General features: G+C 41.2%; 1 protein-coding gene and 1 long non-coding RNA gene across 5 annotated transcripts in view; one reads left to right on the top strand and one right to left on the bottom strand.

Annotated features, from left to right (window-relative positions):
- Positions 1–19,502, top strand: part of LOC484934 (zinc finger protein 709-like) — a 38,281-nt gene extending 18,779 nt beyond the window's left edge. For 2 of the 4 annotated variants that reach the window (XM_038567181.1, XM_038567182.1), the window contains exons 3-5: positions 16,573–16,699; positions 16,888–16,960; positions 17,521–19,502. In XM_038567181.1, the coding sequence (XP_038423109.1) occupies positions 16,612–16,699; positions 16,888–16,960; positions 17,521–19,096 (1,737 nt within the window). In that variant the 5' untranslated portion in view covers positions 16,573–16,611 and the 3' untranslated portion in view covers positions 19,097–19,502. Of the gene's footprint in view, positions 1–4,901; positions 5,088–16,572; positions 16,700–16,887; positions 16,961–17,520 lie in introns of those variants that run through there. The other 2 variants (XM_038567180.1, XM_038567179.1) reach the window with 2 other exon arrangements.
- On the bottom strand, positions 4,254–5,586 carry LOC106560136. Its single transcript, XR_005375088.1, has 3 exons — positions 4,765–5,586; positions 4,577–4,666; positions 4,254–4,315 (listed from the first exon to the last, which is right to left on the bottom strand). It is a non-coding gene; the product is annotated as an uncharacterized LOC106560136 (long non-coding RNA).
- Positions 19,503–20,448: the final 946 nt, after the last annotated feature.

Below are 20,448 nucleotides of genomic sequence, written 5' to 3' on the forward strand. Positions count from 1 at the left end.
GGGCTCCCTGCAGGGAGCCTGCTTCTCCCTCTGCTTATGTCTCTGCCTCTGTATGTGTGTCTCTCATGAATAAGTAAATAAAATCTTAAAAAATAGAACAAAAAAATGATCTCACCCTATGCAATAAAGACTGGATCCCGCTGTTGACAGCGTTTCTACCCATCCCTTATCTACCTGCATGCATGTGGTATTTTAGCTAAAGATTTCCATAGCCTCCCAAGTATTTGAATCTTTTGCTTTAAAATTTATACTTTTGGGATCCCTGGGTGGCGCAGCGGTTTGGCGCCTGCCTTTGGCCCAGGGCCGATCCTGGAGACCTGGGATCGAATCCCACGTCGGGCTCCCGGTGCATGGAACCTGCTTCTCCCTCTGCCTGTGTCTCTGCCTCTCTCTCTCTCTCTCTCTGTGACTATCATAAAAAAATAAAATAAAATAAAATTTATACTTTTAATTGTGCTAATATACACAAACTATGACATTTCTAGTTTAGGTGTGCAGTTCTGTAGTGACAATTACGGTGATACTGGGAAATCATGTCAGAACTGGAATAAATGCCTAAATTTTGAGATGGCTCCTGTGTTTCCCAATGTCACTTTCCTTTCTGATTGACATTATCAACTATTTGTTCTCCATGGTGTATTTCAAACAGACTCAATGTTTCAATTGCACAGAACAACAATCTGGAATATCTTATATGACATCCATGTGCCTCTCCCCTAAGTTTATTTCCTGGGCACAAGCATCCAATGGGAAGTCTTTTGGTAGAGTTTCAACTTTGAAATTTTTCTGGGTGATTTGTCTGGTTACCACCCTGTGTTTGTCATTTTAAAAAGATGTACTAATTTATTTCTTTTTCCAATAGGGATAAAATTTATTTAATTAATAGAGCTTGAAGAAAAGTATAAAATATTTCCAAAGAGGTAAAAATGTGGTGAATTTCAGAAAAAAGATATTCTAGTATTACATTCCATTTGTTAAGGATTTTAATTTCACTTTTTCTTGTCCAGAGAGTGTGTTGTAAGTTTTTGAGGCCTATTCTTTAATTCTGGGTGGTTTCAAATCCGCTTAGATTTGCAGGGTGGAAGTATATTCAAGCAGGACTACTTATTTGCAAAACAATGTCTTGCCATGAAAAATAATTTACACCTTTCTTTCCCCCAAAGGAATAGATATTTGGGATTTTCTGGCTGAACTAGTAAATGCGCATTAGTTTCTTTCCTCCTTTCCACATACACTAAATTTGAGTGATTTTGTTCAAACACATGGTTTGTGTTGTTTAAAATATAATGGTGCTCCCAAGCAATTCCAGTGGGGCATAGAGCCCTGTGGTCAATGATCTGAGTCAGGCTATTTGAGTCACTGCTTTCAATTCTACTTCAATTCCCAAAAGTAGAATTGCTAGCTCAGAGAATAACTTGGTTTGTAATTTTTAAAGGAATTGTCATGTTGTTTTATCATACCATCAACACGATTTTATATTCTCAGCAATAGTGCAACAAGGGTTCCAAAGAGTGTTTTCATTTTCCTGATAAGTGTCCTTTAAGAAAAAAAGTCATTAATTTGATGAAGTCCAAATTTGATGGAGCCCATTCTTTCCCATTCTTGCTCTTGGTGTCAGCTATCAATTCCTTGCCAAATACAAGTCAAGAATTGTTTCCTATGTTTTAGGTAAGTGTTATAATTTACTCTTACATTTAGGTCTTTATCCTTCATCCTGTTAAATTATTGTATGTGGTGTCCTATAAGGATAAAATCTCTTTTTTCTCTTTTTTTCCAAGATTTTATTTGTTTATTTGAGACAGAGAGAGAGAGAGAGTACACAAGTGGGGGTGGAGAGAGGTAGAGGGAGAACAAGACTCCCCAATAAGCAGGAAGCCCAACACTATGTGGGGGTCAACCACAGGACCCTGAGATCAGGACCTGAGCCAAAAGCAGACGCTTAGCTGACCTGAACCACCCAGACACCCCAAACCTTTCTTTTGCACATGGCTATCTAGTTGGCCTAGCACAAATTTATGAAAATAATATTCTTTTTTTATTTTTTTGAGAGGGAGAGGCAAAGAGGAGAGGCAGATGAAGAAGGAGAGAGAGAATCTTAAGGAGGCTCCATGCCCAAAACAGAGCTCAAAATGGGGCTTGACCTCACCACCCTGAGATCATGACCTGAGCCGAAATCAAGAGTCAGACACTTGGGCAGCCTGGGTGGCTCAGCGGTTGAGCACTGCCTTCAGCCCAAGGCCTGATCCTGGAGACCCGGGATCGAGTCCCACTTCGGGCTCCCTGCATGGAGCCTGCTTCTCCCTCTGCCTGTGTCTGTTCCTCTCTCTCTCTCTCTCTCTCATGAATAAATAAATAAAATCTTTAAAAAAAAAAAAACAGTGAGTTGTACAAATTAAAGGGATCCATTGTATAGTATGTGAATTGGATCCAATAAAGTTGTTCAACTCTTCAACAAATGGTTTTGGGAAACCCGGACAGTCACATGCAAAAGAATGAAACTGGACCATTTTCTTTCACCATACACAAAAATAAACTCACAATGGATTAAAGACCTAAATGTGAGACCTGAAACTATAAAAATCCTTGGAGAATGCACAGACAGTAATCTCTCTGACTTTGGCCATATCAATATTTTTCTAGATATGTCTCCTGAGGCAAGGGAAATAAAGGCAAAAAAAGAAACTATTGGGACTACATCAAAATAAAAAGTTTCTGCTCAGTGAAGGATGTAATCAACAAAACTAAAAGGCAACTTACTGAATGGGAGAAGATATTTGCCAACAACATATCTGATAAAGGGTTAGTATCCAAAATACATAAAGAATTGATACAACTCAATACCCAAAAAACAAATAATCCAACTAAAAAATGGACAGAAGACATAAACAGACATTTCTCCAAAGAAGCCATCCAGATGGCCAGCAGACACATGAAAAGATGCTCAACATCACTCATCATCAAGGAAATGTGAATCAAAACTACAACAAGGTATCACCTCACACCTGTCAGAATGACTAAGACCAACAACACAAGAAACAACAGGTATTGGTGAGGATGTGGAGAAAAAGAAATCCTCTTGCACTGTTGGTGGGAATGCAAACTGGTGCAGCCACTCTGGAAAACAGTATAGAGGTCCCTCAAAAATTAAAAAGAGAACTATCCTACAATCCAGGAATCACACTACTGGATATTTACCCCCCAAATACAAAAACACTAATTCAAAGGAGTACATGCACCTCTATGTTTATGCAGCATTCTCTACAATAGTGAAACTATGGAAGCAGTCCAAGTGTCTGTAGTTAGACAAATTGATAAGTGATATATATGTATATATATATATATATATGAACATTACTCAGCTATAAAAAGAATGAAATCTTGCCATTTGCAACAACATAGATGGAGCAAGAGAGTATAATGCTAAGCGAAATTATAAAAAGACAAATACGGTATGATTTCATTCATACATGGAATTTAAGAAACAAAACAACCAAAAGGGGCAGCCCAGGTGGCTCGGTGGTTAAGCATCTACCTTCGGCCCAGGGCGTGATCCTGGAGACCCAGGATCGAGTCCCACGTGGGGCTCCCTGCATGGAGCCTGCTTCTCCCTCTGCCTGTGTCTCTGCCTCTCTCTTTCTCTGTGTCTCTCATGAATAAATAAATAAACAAATAAATAAATAAATAAATCTAATATTAAAAAAAAAAAACAAAGGAAAAAAAAACAAACCAAGAAACAGACTATTGGGGCACCTGGGTGGCTCAGTAGATGAGAGTCGGCCTTTGGCTCAGATTGTGATTCCAGGGTCCTAGGATCAAGTCCTGCAACAGGCTCCCTGCAGCGAGTCTGCTTCTCTCTCTGCCTATGTCTCTGCCTCTCTCTGTCTGTGTCTCTCATGAATAAGTAAATAAAATCTTAAAAAAAAAAAAACCGAACCAGACTCTTAAGATTAAGAACAAATTGATAGTTACCAGAGGGGAGTAGGTGGGGGTATGGGGGAAGTAGGGAATGGGGATAAAGGAGTACATTTATCATGATGAAAAATAAAATGATTTTTAAAAAAATGCTTCCCCAAAGTTGTTCAAATAAGTGGATAAATGCATTAAGAGTTTTGCAAACCAATCTCTTAAGGATATTAATACTGGGATCCCTGGGTGGCGCAGCGGTTTGGCGCCTGCCTTTGGCCCAGGGCGCGATCCTGGAGACCCGGGATTGAATCCCACGATTGAATCCCACGTCGGGCTCCCGGTGCATGGAGCCTGCTTCTCCCTCTGCCTGTGTCTCTGCCTCTCTCTCTCTCTCTCTCTCTCTCTGTGACTATCATGAAAAAAAAAAAAAGGATATTAATACTTTCCAAGTACACTTTCCAAGAACATCCTATACTCACGTAACCTTTTCTTGTTTCTTGTTACATCAGCCCAAACAGTAATCAAATTACCTTACAGGTATTATAGCCTTTTATATAGCACAGTTCTTTAAGGATACATTCAAACAATCATCTGAAATAAAGTTCCTTTCAGCATAAAACGTATACCTGAGAATACTCAGGTGTAGGTGACTAAACACCCTACAACTTACGGTCTTGGAAGAGTCCGTTACTCAGCTGGGACTAGGGTTCCAACTTTCCACCACAGCTGAGCGCTTGGAAGGCAACAGGGTTTTTAAACTCTGAAATAAGTAAGGATGGGGATCAAAATGGAGCCAGGTGACTCAAGGGTGTGTATTTGTAAAGGGTCACAGTTCCAGAGTTGGCCCCTCAGCGTTACCCTCCAACGTAAAGGCCCCTGGAGACGACGAGTTCCCCACCGGTGCTCCCCAGACACCAAACCTCTGGCCTGCCGTCACTCCCCAGGGAGAGGGGGCGGGCCTTGCAAGCTGCCCAATCAGAGGAGACGTCAGGGCAGGTGGGTGGGGCGACGCTCCGCAGGCGCACCGCAGGAGGCCTCTGGCTCCCGCCATTGTTGGCATCGCGGGTTACCTGCGCTCCAAACTTCCGCGTCGCTCTTCCTCTGATTCTACCTGACTGAGACCTGTACTTTCCCCAGAAATCGCAGGTGGAACGCTGGGAGACCCAGGAAAGCTAGAAATGGTGAGTGTGCAGGCCCGGGCTTCCAGAGAGGGGGGCGGAGTGCTGTTTGGAACCGGCCGGAGGCGGCCGTGGCGCGATCTCGCTTCCCCGCGGACAACTCTGAAGTCTGGGACTCCAGTGCGTCGGGGGCGCCTCTCGGACCTCAGGCCCCGCCGGCGCGCGGCGCGGGGGCGGGGGCGGGGCGGGCAGCTGGCATTCCAGAGTCCTGTCGCGTCTCTGCGCGCGGCAACTTCGGCCCTCGAGTCTGGACCGACAGCTCTGCGCCCGCAGCTCCGTGTCTCCCCAGGCTATGCAGTGGTGACCTCAAGTGACAGGGGACGATCGCGACTGGCCCTCCGGAGTTCGTGCGCGGAAGGTGCATGGTCTGTGAGGTCTCCAGTCCTTCCTTTCTCTTCAGAGGGGACCGTTTTCTTCTGAGTGTTCCAGAATTGTGGAAAACGGTGAAATCCACGGTCCTGTCGCGCGCAGCTCTCCCTGGGACTGGCAGTCGTTGAGGCAATTTCCATATCCCTCCTGGCCCACTTCCCGTCTCCAATTCACAGCGTCACAATGAACTGTTCGTCCTTCATGATGCATTTCAAGCAGACCCAGTATTTCAGTTATTTATCATCCCCCCTTCCCCTGGTTTTAATGGATGTCGCTTTTATTTTATTTTTTTTATTTTTTTTTTATTTATTTATGGTAGTCACACAGAGAGAGAGAGAGAGGCAGAGACATAGGCAGAGGGAGAAGCAGGCTCCATGCACCGGGAGCCCGATGTGGGATTCGATCCCGGGTCTCCAGGATCGCGCCCTGGGCCAAAGGCAGGCGCTAAACCGCTGCGCCACCCAGGGATCCCCTGGATGTCGCTTTTAAATGCGTTTAGTTTGTATTCCTAGATATTTTACGGAAGGGAAAAGTAGGGAATAACCCCCTGGAACAACGCAGTACGAAGTCCTTGTGCCCCTCCTCCCAGGATTTTTTCCTGGGCACAGACATCCTATGGGAAGCCCTTTGGGTGGAAATTCCTCTTTGAAACTTTCCTGGGTGATCTCCCCTGTCAGCACGACCACTCCTCTGGTTTGTCACATTTAAAAGATTTATTCAATTAATTTTAGTCTTAAAATTTTCAATGAATAAAAATTTATTTAATCCATACAACGTGAGGGGCCCCTGGGTGGCTCTGGTTGAGCGTCTGCCTTTGGCTCAGGCTGTAACTGGCGTCCTGGGATCGAGTCCTGGGACAGGGAGTCTGTTTCTCCCTCTACCTATGTCTGCCCCTCTCTGTGTCTCTCATGAATAGATAAAAATCTTTTAAAAATCCATACAAAAAAATAAAAAATAAAAAATAAAAATCCATACAACGTGAAAGACAGGTAAAATATTTCCAAAGAGTCAAGAAAGGAGTGAATTTCAAAAGAAAAAAAAAATTCTATCATTACCCTGCCAGTATTATTATTATTCCCTCTCTTATGTGTGTTACTAATATTCTGAGGTCTGTTCTTTATTTTATTTATTTATTTATTTATTTATTTATTTATTTATTTATTTATTTATTTATTTATTTATTTATTTATTTATTTATAGGTCTGTTCTTTAATTTGGGATGAGTTCAAATGGATTTCCAAGGCGTAGACTTGGAGACTTCTAGTGTTCAGCTATGATTACTAGCTTATTTTATTTATTTATTTTTTTAAAGATTTTATTTATTTATTCATGAGAGACACACAGAGAGAGAGAGAGAGGCAGAGACACAGGTAGAGGGAGAAGCGCAGGGAGCCTGACACGGGACTCGATCCCGGGACTCCAGGATCACACCCCTGGCCAAAGGCAGGCGCCAAACCGCTGTGCCACCCAGGGATCCCCTGATTACTAGTTTATAAAACAGTTTGTTCTCATGTTAATAATTAATGTCCTATTTATTTTTGTGAACGCAATCCATATTTGTGAGGTTTCTTTTTTTTTTTTTTTTTTTTATTTATGATAGTCACAGAGAGAGAGAGAGAGAGAGGCAGAGACACAGACAGAGGGAGAAGCAGGCTCCATGCACTGGGAGCCTGATGTGGGATTCGATCCCGGGTCTCCAGGATCGCGCCCTGGGCCAAAGGCAGGCGCCAAACCGCTGCGCCACCCAGGGATCCCTCTTTTTTTTTTTTTAAGATTTTATTTATTTATTTGACAGCACAAGTAGGGAGAGCAGGAGAGAGAGAAGCAGGCTCTTCACTGAGCAGGCAGCCCAACACGGGGCTCGATCCCTGGACCCTGGGATCATGACTTAAGCTGAAGGCAGATGCTTAACCAATGAGCCACCCAGAAGCCCCACTTGTGAGTTTTCTTGTTGAGCCAGTAAAGTGCCTTAACAATTTTTTCCCTTCCTTTCCACATAAACACTGGATGTGAGGCATTCAATTAAGTTTTCTTCAGGTCACTTTTCATTTTTGGATCAGTTAGTGCACGTGCATGACCCTAGAGAACACTGACATTCAACAGGCTAAAGCAATTGAATCCCTATTTTAATTGATGTGAGGAAAACGGCCCAAAGCTTGTATAAATATTTGAAAATCCAGTGCATGTAAGGAGCTAAACTCAAACCCCTACTGTATTGTAATATGGTACTTATTCCTGGAAAATACCCTGTGTGTGATATAGGAGAAGGACAAACTGATGTCCCATGTCCTGCTAGTTGAACATTTGAAAATTTTCTTTCTTTTTTTTTTTTTTTAAAGATTTTATTTATTAATGAGAGACACAGAGAGAGAGAGGCAGAGACACAGGCAGAGGGAGAAACAAGCTCCATGCAGGAAGCCTGATGCGGCACTTGATCCCGGGTCTCCAGGATCACACCCCGGGCTGAAGGTGGCACTAAACTGCTAAGCCATCCGGGCTGCCCATGAAAATTTTCATGAGCCATACAAATGCTTTACACTTTTGTAATTTTAGTGTTTAAAGGAATTACAACTTAAAATGGTTTCCTGTGTACAGTTAAAATGAAATCAAGACTGTTAAATAGTATAATATATGTAAATTTATATATTTTAAAGATGTTATTTATTTATTCCAGAGGGAGAGAGAGAAGGAGCAGAGGGAGAGGGACAAGCAAACTCCACGCTGAGCATGGAGCCCAACATGGAGCTCCATCCTAGGACACTGAGACTATAACCTGAGCTGAAACCAAGAGTTGGACGCTTTATTGACTGAGCCACCCAGGGTCCCAAATTTATATGTTTTTAAAGTAAATTTGTGGGACGCCTGGGTGGCTCAGCAGCTGAGGGTCTGCACTTGGCTCAGGGCCTGATCCCAGATATCTGGGATCGAGTCCCACATCCGGCTCCTTGCGTGGAGCTTGCTTCTCCTCCCTCTGCCTCTCTTTCTCCCTCTCCTCTCTCTGCCTCTCTTTCTGTGTCTCTCATGAATAAATAAATAAAATTAAAAAAAATAAATTTGTAAGATAGGGAGCATAACTTAAGAAAATCACCATAAACTTATCCTAGTTCCTTCCAGCACCGTTAAACCCAGCCACCCCCAAATACATAATTTTCATCATTTCCTGAGCCTCCTGTATCCAACAAGTAATTGCGAGTGCATATTATTCTTACTGATATTTGCCCTTGTAATGAGCAGTCAGATTTGCATTTTAGGGTGTTTTGAGTGCTGACAGCTTAAGCCTCACCTCCCCACTCTGCCCCCCACCCCTTGTGCTCCCAGCTGGACATGCCCATGAGAAAGCCTGGGTGGTCTTTCCTCTAGAGCAGGCAGGAGATTCCAACCAGGAAAGCTCCTGTCTGTGTGCAGAACTCTTGCCCCCGCCCCACTCCCCAACTCCGATGAACTTCTTACCCAGCCAGGCTCTTCATTCTTTTGAAGCCATTTCGGAGCTGCCTGAGAGGCACCCTTGTCTTGAGACTTCTGACATGAGTCCTGAGCCTTTTCCTACTGTCTGGGTGTCTGGGTGTTGTTGGAAGCTACATAGCCATCCCACTTAACTTATGAACCACTTCTCAGCAGGTGGCCATAACAGTTGACACCATGAGCAGCATGTATACATGTGGCCACCATTCCATGGATCTGTTCTTCTTGCTTTAAGTTGCTCACCTGGTTTTCTGACTGACGGTGGCATATACTGCTGGGTGCTAGGGAGCTCGTACTGTGCCCTGTGCTGCCCTCTGTTACATTGGTGACCCAGCAAGCCTCAGTTTTATTATTTTTTTATTATTTTTTAAGGTTTATTTATTTATGATAGACATAGAGAGAGAGAGAGAGGCAGAGACACAGGAGGAGGGAGATGCAGGCTCCATGCCGGGAGCCTGACATGGGACTCGATTCTGGGACTCCAGGATCACCCCCTGGGCCAAAGGCAGGTGCCAAACCGCTGAGCCACCCAGGGATCCGCAAGCCTCAGTTTTAGATGGGACCAACCAAAGTTGGCAGTTGTGAGAATTTCTAGGGTTTGGGAACAGAACTGTTGGAATGCGGCCCTCCTTAAAAGTGGTTCCTGCATTGATGTCTTTGTTGGTTTCTTTATTCTTTTTTTTTTTTTCTTTGTTGGTTTTTGTCTCTGTGAAGCTGTGACAGAGGCTGGGTTGGCCCCTTATGCCCTGTGGAAAGAGGTGGCCTCATTCAAAGGTTACTCTTGTGAAAACAGACATTTAAAAAGAAAAAGAAGAGAGAAAGGGTGAAAGACAGCCAATAAGTGGTGGGCTGTGTCCACACTCCAAACACCAGATAGTTGAATGGAATCTTCGAGTACCTCTGTTGGTCCTACCCCTGCCTCTTCTTCAAGAAGTAGGCAGAAGACTGTGGAGTTTTGGGAACACATCCGTGGCACTCTGTGGCACAGCAAAGGGATTAGTTCAAAGCTGACTTAATCTTGTCCTTTAAAAAAAAAAAAAAATCTTGTCCTTAAATCTGTTAAAGCAGCCAGTTAGCATGGGAAAGGCTCCTAACCCTGATGGCCCTGATTTAAGACTCTCAGGAGGAAACCATTTATAAATATTAGGGTAGAGAGGCACCGCCATCTGCCAAAGTATATCCAGGGACAAAGAGAAGAGGGATCCTCAAAGAAGAGACTAATAGATAAAATACTGAAACAAAAGACCACAACAACCAAATTGGAAATCAAAATGTACAAAAATAATTTATACATCAGGTAAGAATGTACTGGTTGGCTTTTCAGCCTTTGCAACATAACTTCTTCTTTTTTTTTTTTTATGATAGTCACACAGAGAGGGAGAGAGGCAGACTCCATGCACCGGGAGCCTGATGTGGGATTCGATCCCGGGTCTCCAGGATCGCACCCTGGGCCAAAGGCAGGCGCTAAACCGCTGCGCCACCCAGGGATCCCTGCAACATAACTTCTGAATTAGTTTTGCTATCTGATGTAATGCACTAACTCAGAAACCATTAAGCAATCAGTCAATACAAGGTCTCAAGTTATAGTTATACCTGGGATCCCACTATATTTAAGCAGGGTACCCATGATCGTTCTTGGTGGTTGCTGAATAGGATATAGAGGACAAACAGCACACCTGTTTCTTCTTGACCATCAGAACTATGGTCCTGCAGAAATCCTCCATGGTCATAGCACTGGTTGTCCTAAAATAACCTGTAGTGATCTAAGAAGCTCTGAACCAATAGTTCATAAATGAAAATTAAATAAGGTCCTTGCACTCACAAATTGTCTTCACAAGATGAGACCTCTTGGACTGTACCCTCTAAGTAGAGTAGTTCATATGGCCCAGTGTAAATTGCATAGGCCCTTAAAGGATTGAAACCACACACAAGACCTGTTTAGTGAAGAGTTGATTATTCCTAGTGCTTCTCCTTTGAACAGCCAAATTTGACTTATTCTTATTCTGGAACGAATGAATGACACCTCACAGTGGATTACCGCAACTGTGTAACTGTAATGGTGGTCAAACTGAATGGATATCTATTCTTAGTCCCCAACTTTGTGGAAATTATTGATTCACCCAATCAACAGATGGCTAAATATCCTGCTGTCACAGATTGGGGGGGTCTGTTCTTTTCTATGCTTATTTCAACAGCCTCACAACTGCAGTTGCCTTCATCTTGAAGGGACACAGTACAGGTTTACTGGGTTATCCTCATGGATCTTCAACAGTATTGCCCTCCCACACAATTATTGAAGGCAAAGATCTGAACCACATCCTGGTTTCTCCAAGAAAACAGGTGCCACATTACATTAATGAGCTCCTCCTCTAAGGACACGCTAGAGAAGCAAACACTGAGAAAAGGAGCTAGCAAAATGTGGATGGGGCATTGTCATACATAAAATGTGAGGCCTGATCAACCTTGTTATTTTACTGGAAATTATTTGGTAATCTGACACCCACTCCCTTTCTAGCATCATGAGGAAATAGCTGTTCTTCCTATTGGCACCCACAACATCTACTATGTTTTTTTGTTGTTCCAGAGATAACATATTTCTTATTTACAAATTTTATGTGAGCCCATTTATGCTGTTAATTACAAATGGGCACCCTTACCTCAGAAGGCTGGAGATTTGTGAAACTGCCATTGAACTGGCACTCCTGGTAGTACTCACAGAGACTTCACTTAGATGCTTCATTGACCTCCTTTCATGCCTCTTGGAGTTACCCATGATGACCTTAAAAAAGGTTGCTCTTGGGCGGCCTGGGTGGCTCAGCGGTTTAGCACTGCCTTCAGCCCAGGGCCTGATCCTGGAGACCTTGGATCAAGTCCCATGTCAGGCTCCCTGCATGAAGCCTGCTTCTCCCCTCTGCCTGTGTCTCTGCCTCTCTCTGTGTGTCTCTCATGAATAAATAAATAAAATCTTTTTTTTTTTTTTTTTTTTTTTTTTTTAAAGGCTGCTCTTTGACCACCTTGAGACATGAGGAAAACGTTGGCCCTCTGGGATAGTCACCTACAGGAGGGCATGGCCCACCCTCTCCTCAGTCTCTTGCAAGATGCCACGGTGCTAGAGGAAGTCCCCCCTTATCCAGACCCCTGGGCTCCCTGGGGAGCTCCATAGAGAAAAGCAATGGGAGTTCATAGACTTTAGGTATGACATCACCACATTCATACATAGTAGAGCATAGGCAGAATTGCTGCTTCTTATGTCTGAATTGGGATCTAACCAGAGGGTCATCACAACTGACCATACATCAAGCAGTCATCTTAGCGCCAGGCAACAATCAAGACCATCTTCATCTGTTCACTAGTCTGAGTGATTCTCTGAGTTGCCCTACTAGGGTGACAGAACTCAAGGAATCCTATGCCCCCATTACTCCCAATATAAATCAAAGTAACATTTGTTTCTGTATATTTTAAGGCCAGAGTACAAGGCCTTGCCAGGACACTATATATAATCTATGTCTGAGTCCACATGTTACTGATAGTAACAAAAGCACTCATTTCTCAAAGTACACTCTTCTGGACACTCTAACAAGGCACTCATTCAAGGCATAACAAGGAGAAACAAGGAAGTTTCTCCTCTCAAGTCTCAGGGTGCAGACTCCATAAAGCACCATAATGGCTTACAGAAATAAGTTGAAATACATTGAATAAAGATGGTCTGTGCCTGTCATGGGTCAGTTATCAGGTGTGAATATTAATGTGTCTGTCTTTTTCTAATAGAGTTTTTGTTTTTGAGAGCAGTTAGGTTTACAGAAAACTTAATCAGAAAGTGCAGAGACTTCCCATATGACCCCTTTTCCTGGACAGTTCTATATTTTATAACTTGTAATACATTTCTTACGTTTGTTGAACCAACTTTGATGCGTTAAAGTCTATGAAGTCCACTCTATGTTATATGATCTCAGATCTTCAACTAATGTGAAATGACGTGTTTCCGTCATTTTTGTATCAGAATACTTTCACTGTCCTGAAAATATCCTCTTCTCTACCTAGTCATTCACTCCTTCCTCCCATCCCAAAACCTGGTAACCAAAGGTCTTTTGAAGCCTTTTAATTTTCTCTTTTCTGGGATGTCATATGCTTGGAATCATGCAGTATGTAGCTTTGTCAAATTGTCTTCTTTCACTTAGAATATGATTTTAAAATGTCATCATGTCTTTTGGCTTGACAGCCTCATTTCTTTCATCACTTTAAAGTATTTAATCCAGGGCAGCCCCGGTGGCGCAGCGGTTTAGCGCCGCCTGCAGCTCAGGGTGTGATCCTGGAGACCCGGGATTGAGTCCCATGTCAGGCTCCCTGCATGGAGCCTGCTTCTCCCTCTGCCTGTGTCTCTCTGCCTCTCTCTCTCTCTCTCTCTCTCTCTGTGTGTGTCTCTCATGAATAAATAAATAAAATCTTAAAAATAAATAAATAAAAAAAATAAAGTATTTCATCCAGTGGATATACCAGTGGTACTTTCAGTATCAGTTCGCCTATTGAAATTATCTTGGTTCCCTGTAAGTCATGACAAGTGTGCATAAAGCTCCTATAAACATTCATGTGTAGGATTTTTATGAAAATTAGTTTTCATTTTATGAACATAAGTTTTCAACTCATTTGTGTACCTTTGAAATACATAATTGCTGCATAGTATGGTAAATGTAGCCTTAGTGTTAAGACACTGCCTTTCTTCCAAAGTAAGTATGTTCTGTTTCTACCAGCAATGAGTATTTGATGTTCTCATAATGTTTAATGATTATAAGCAACTGGTGATATCTCATAGTTCTTTTTATGTACAATATCCTAATGAGATATGATTTTGAAATTGTCTTCATGTGTTTATTTACTATTTGTATAGTACTAGTGAGGTATGTAATCAGATATTTTTCCATCTTTATTTGGATTGTTTCTTTTTGTTGCATTTTAAGAATATTTTGCTTGTGTTTATTACCAGTCCTTTATCAGATAAGTGATTTTGAAAATTTTTCTGCCAGATTATGACTTGTGTTTTCATTCTGTTACCTTCTGTTTCACTGAATACTGAATAGTTTTTCACTGTAATGAAAACTTTTTTTAAATTAATTACCAAACACCACTAAGAACTATGATCAAATTTGAGTTAATTTTTGTGAAAGGTGTAAAGTCTAGATTTTAAAAAAATTTGCATGTGGATGTCCAGTTTCTTTTTTTACCTTATTTGCTGAAAAGACTGTTTCCATTGAGTTACCTTTGATTCTTTGTCAAAGATGAGGAAGCAGTTAGGTTTATAGAACTATATTTGCATATTTGTATAGATCTATAGAAAAGCAGTTGCCTTTTCTTTTTTTTTTTTTTAGATTTTTTTTTTTAATTTATTCATGATAGAGAGAGAGAGGCAGAGACACAAGCGAGGGAGAAGCAGGCTCCATGCTGGGAGCCCAACGCGGGACTTGATCCCGGGACTCCGGGATCGCGCCCTGGGCCAAAGGCAGGCACTAAACCACTGAGCCACCCAGGGATCCCCTGCCTTTTCTATATTAACTTTTTATATATATTTTTGGTTTTTTTAAAGTAGGCTCCATGCCCAGTATGGAGCTTGAACTCACAACCCTGAGATCAAGCATCCCACACTCTACTGACTGAGCCAGCCAGGTGCCCCAGTATTAACTTTTTGTTTAAAAAAAAAAAAAGATTTATTTATTTGAGAGATAGTACACATGAGAGAGCACAGCGGGAAGAGGGGGCAGAGGGAAAGGGAGAAGCTGACTTCCAGCTCAGCAGAGGGGGCTGACAGGCTCATTCATAGGATGCTGGGATCACAACCCAAACTGAAGGCAGACACCTTACTAACTGAGCCATTCAGGTACCCTTTAACTTTTTAAATTTATTTTTAAAAAAGATTTATTTAGGGATCCCTGGGTGGCGCAGCGGTTTGGCTCCTGCCTTTGGCCCAGGGCACGATCCTGGAGACCCGGGATCGAATCCCACGTCGGGCTCCTGGTGCATGGAGCCTGCTTCTCCTTCTGCCTGTGTCTCTGCCTCTCTCTCTCTCTCTCACTGTGTGCCTATCATAAATTAAAAAAAAAAAAAAAAAGATTTATTTATTTTTTATAGATATAGTACGCACAAGGGAAGGAAGGGGAGGGGCAGAGGGAGAGGGAGATAAGTGGACTCCCTGCTAAACACAGAGCCCCACAGGCCTGATCCCATGATCCTGAGATCATGAACTGAGTTGGACACTCAGCCAACTGAGCCACCCAAGCGCCCTTAACTTTTTATCTTTTAATTTTCCTTTTGGTTCATGGAGTTTTCTTTGTTATTTGGGATTTTTTTTTACATTTTTCTCAATTGACAATCTTGTTATATGACATAAAGGCAGTTTTATTTTGTGCTTCCCCAAATGTATAACCTTCATTTTTTTTTAATTTACCTTTTATTCCCCTGTCTGAATGTATTAGCTAAGAATTCCAGTACAATGTCATCTAGTTTTAGTGAGAGGAGACATTGTTGCCTTCATACTGAAATTACCAGAAAGAAAGAAATTCTGTAGTTCTTTCAGAATAGCACACTTATATTAAGCAAGATCCCAGTTGATGTAGGGGACATGGAGTCAGTGGGGAAGCAGTCTTTACTATGATTTGCTGTTAATCTTTTAGCGAGTCCTTGTCCTTGACCTACTGTGATGTAATGAGAATGATTTATGGTAAGTGTCCTCAGTTCTTAGCATAATCCTCTTGAAGCCCTCACAATTACTTCAGTGTTAATGGTGAAAGAGTGTGTTGCCAAGAGGCAACTCTTAGCCACTTACTAGGTAGCTTTTATGATGGGGTTTTGGATACCTGAAATACCAAGCTTTGATGAAATGTTTAGAACATTGAGCTGCAGCTCTCCACTTATGAATATAGGACAAGGGCTGGAGATAGAGTTAATCACCAATGGCCAATGATTTACTAAATTGTGTCCATGTACTGAAACCTCCATCAAAATTCTTAAAGACAGGATTCTGACAGTTTCTGCATTGGTGAATGCAACCAGCTGCTGGGAGGTTGATGTGTCCGTAAGGAGATGGGAGCTCTGCACCCCACTTGCATCTCCATTCCCCTTACCCATACCACCACCTTAACTTATCCTATGTGTTGCACTTTTTCTTTGTTCCTGAGTTGTATGCTTTACAGTAAACTGGTAATGGTAAATAAAGCATTTTCCTAAGTTTCTTAAAATCATTTCAGTAAATTACCAAATGAGACAGTGTGGAAGAAATCTGTGAACTTGTAGTTGGCTGTGAAAATAATAAACTTGCCTTCCCATTTGTAGCTGGTATCACAAATAGGGGCAGTGTGTGGGACTGACCTCTTATACTATGAATCTGATTTAAACTCTGGGTAGTTTGTGTTAGAACTGAACTATTGGACACTTGTTTGGTGACATAGAATTGGAGAAGTGGCTTTGGAACAAATACAACATATTTGGTGACAGGAGTGAGAAAACCCTGATATCCTCTCTATGCCCCACCTTTGGAACAGAAAAGAAACACCTTTGTACCCCCACATCATTTATGTTCTGGAAGTCATATGTGAACTACTTATAAATTGAATATAGGTCTTCAGTAGTCCATCTCACCCATCGTATATACATTTATGGAATTATTTAGGACACAGTGGCCTTTGAGGATGTAACTGTGAAGTTCACCATGGAGGAGTGGGCTCTCCTGGATCACTCCCAGAAGAAACTCTACAGAGATGTGATGCAGGAAACCTTCAGGAACCTGGCCTCAATAGGTAAGAATGAGGACATTCTTACTTGCAAAATCAATTAGAGATTTAGTGTAACTTGCTCATCAGTGCCATTTCAAGGGAAAAGATGGAATATTTTTATTAATAAACCTGCCATGGTCACAACTCATCATGGACCTAGAATCTAACAAATTTTCTCTAAATTTTTATAATTTATACTGCTTTTTTCCTAGTGTGTATGTCAGAAGAAAAATGGAAAATCCATGACAGTGAAGATCAGGATGAAAATCATGAGACAAATCTAAGGTGAGTAGCATTTGCATGAGAAAATAAAGTTTCATTACAGAATCCAAGATCTCATGAAATTTAAAAAACAAGCAAATAAATTAGTGCAGCTTTAAATTCACTGATCCTGGGACACCTGGGTGGCTCAACGGTTGTGTCTGCCTTTGGCTCAGGGCATGATCCCAGAGTCCTGGGATTGAGTCCCACATCGGGCTTCCTGCATGGAACCTGCTTCTCCCTCTGCTTATGTCTCTGCCTCTGTGTGTCTCTCATGAATAAATAAATAAAATCTTAAAAAAAAAATAAATTCACTGATCCTTAGGATATTTTCATCAAGTTTTTTCTCACCTCTTACTGTGATGTACAGTTTCTGAAAAATGGTACACCTGGAAACAGCTGTTTTGATAATAGCTAAGATGGAGCCCTGTTGGAAAGCTCTCAGGGTGTTAACTTTCAAACAATCAAAATATGCAGAAAACCTACGTTTTCCTTGAAAATAGTAAAGTTACCATCATAGTTATCAATAAATGTAAGAGGATTAAGAACAAAGCTATTAATAATATGCTTCTCATTTTTTACAGCAGTCAAATGGTAGAAAGACTCAGTAAAAGTAAAGAATGTAATCAGTATGAAGAAATCTTCAGCCAGATCCCATATCATAATCGGAAGAAGAAAACTTTTACTGGAATAAAACTACATAAATGCACTTTATGTGGACAAGTATTCATGTATCATTCAACCTTTAACAAGCACATGAAATCTCACACTGGACACAAACCATATGAATATCAGGAATGTGAAGAGAAGCCTTATAAATGTAAGGAATGTGGAAAATCCTTCAAGCATCGCCAGTCCATTCGAATGCATGAAAAGACACACACTGGACAGAGGCCCTATGAATGTAGACACTGTGGAAAAGCTTTCATTTGTCGCAATTACTTTCAAATTCATGAAAGGGCACACAGCGGGGAAAAGCCCTACAAATGTATAAAATGTGATAAAACCTTTAGTTATTCAAGTAACTTACGTAAACATGAAAGGACTCATATTGGAGAGAAACCTAGTGAATGTAAGCAATGTGGTAAAGCTTTCAGTGGTCTCAGGTCCTTTCGAATACATGAAAGGATACACAGTGCAAAAAAGCCTAAGGAATGTACAAAATGTGGTAAAACCTTCAGTTACTCAAGTAATTTACATAAACATGAAAGAAGTCATAATGGGGAGAAACCCTGTGAATGTAAGGAAGGTGGGAAAGCCTTGCGTTCTGTTACCAAATTTCGAAGATACACGATCAAGCAAAATGGAGATGGACTTTATGAATGTAAGGAGTGTGGGAAAGCCTTCAGGTGTCCCAAAAACTGTCGTAGTCATGAAATGACACATAGTGGAGTAAAGCCCTATGAATGCAAGGAATGTGGGAAAGCTTTCAGTTCACCCAGGTCCCTTGGGAAACATAGAAGAATTCATACTGCAAGGAAGCCTCATGAATGTAAGGAATGTGGTAAAGCTTTCCGTTATCCCAGTTCCCTTCGAAATCATGAAAGAACCCATACTGGGGAGAAACCTTATAAGTGTAAGGAATGTGGGAAAGCTTTCAGTTGTCCCAATTACTTTCGAATTCATGAAAGAACTCACACGGGAGTAAAACCATATGAATGTAAGCAATGTGGAAAAGCTTTCAGTTGTCCCCAGTCCTTTCGGATACATGAAAAGACACATAGTGCAGAAAAACCCTATGAATGTATAAAATGTGGTAAAGTCTTCAGATATTCTAGTAACTTACGCAAACATGAGAGATCTCATACTGATGATAAACGCTATGAATGTAAACTATGTGGTAAAGCCTTCAGCAGTCACTATTATGTTCAAAAACATGAAAGAACTCACACTGGAGAAAAACCTTATGAATGTAAAGAATGTGGGAAAGGCTTCATTTTCCGCTCAGGTGTTCAGTCACACATGGTAATCCACACCGGAGATGGACCTTATAAATGTAAGAAATGTAAGAAAGCATTTATTTCTCCCAGTTCATTACGAACACATGAAAGAACTCACACTGGAGAGAAACCTTATCAATGTAAAACTTGTAGTAAAGCTTTCAGTCTTATTAATTCTTTACGAAATCATGAAAGAACTCATAGGAGAGAAAGTCTGTGAAAATAAGGAATGTAAGAAAGCCTTCATTTGTTGCATAGTCTTTCATGGGCATGTAAGAATGCACACCAGAGATAAATTATAGAAATATAAAGAATGTAGGAAAGACTTCAGTTCTGTTTCCTTTGAGACTTAACAAAAACCCAGTGGAGAGAATTCAATTGGTAGTAAACAATGTAGGAAACCTTCACTTGCCCCACATCACTAAAAAAACATGTTAGATTATTCACTGGATTAGTATTATATAACTAAAAAATAAAAACTTTATAATTTTTACAGATATTTTCAAGGTGGTGTGAAAATTAAATGAGAAAGAAATACTCAATATGGATAAGCTTTGTGGACGTGAATTCATGTAGAACAGTTCTTAAAATTCACAACATTAAAGAAATGTTATAAATGTTATTCATATATGGTGTTTATCAGGTATTCATCCTTAAAGTGATTCTCTTTGCTATAGACTTCCACTTTTGCAAACAGATACTGAAGTGAGATAATTATGTAGGTACTCTTAAAACAAGAGTTCCTAAGTTTAGTAAGTAAATTTTTCCTTAGTAATATTTTTGTGTTCTTGTTTTGAAGTCTCTTGGATCTGTGGGTGATTGAAGTGTATTTCTAAGGTGCAAGTAGGTTTAATTTTTATATATTTTAAAAATTCTGTAAAGAAAGGAATGTTGAAAAATAACACTTTTCATATTTTCCTTTCCTAGTGTCCTGTGGGGCAAGTATTCAGTATGATTTAGCCATTATTTCTGTATTCTACATTTTTTAAAAGATTTTATTTATTCATAGAGACACACAGAGAGAAAGAGACAGAGGCAGAGACACAGAGGGAGAAGCAGGCTCCATGCAGAGAGCCTGATGTGGGACTTGATCCAGGGTCTCCAGGATCACCCCCTGGGCTGCAAGCAGCGCTAAACCGCTGTGCCACCGGGGCTGCCCTATATTCTACATTTTTTAAAAAAGATTTATTTAGGGGATCCCTGGGTCCCCTAAAAGATTTATTTATTTATTCATGAGAGACACACAGAGAGAGGCACGACACAGGCAGAGGGAAAAGCAGGCTCCTCTCAGGGAGCCCAATGCAGGACTTGATCCCAGGATCACACCCCAAGATGAAGGCAGACTCCCAACCAATGAGCCACCCAGGTGTCCCTCTACATTTCTTTGTTTACAGAAAGTTCCCTTCTCATTGGCCTGAAGAGCCTTATTCTGTTTTCCTTGCCAATAAGTAGTTGCTGTAGTTGTGAGGATGCAAAGATCATCATACAGTATATTCTCATGTGAATTATTATTTTCATCTTTTGTTCTTTGCTCTTTGCCATTGCTTATGGCTAGCACTTGGAATATAGAGT

The sequence above is a fragment of the Canis lupus genome, chromosome 20, assembly GCF_011100685.1.
Source record: "Canis lupus familiaris isolate Mischka breed German Shepherd chromosome 20, alternate assembly UU_Cfam_GSD_1.0, whole genome shotgun sequence".
NCBI lineage: Eukaryota > Metazoa > Chordata > Mammalia > Carnivora > Canidae > Canis > Canis lupus.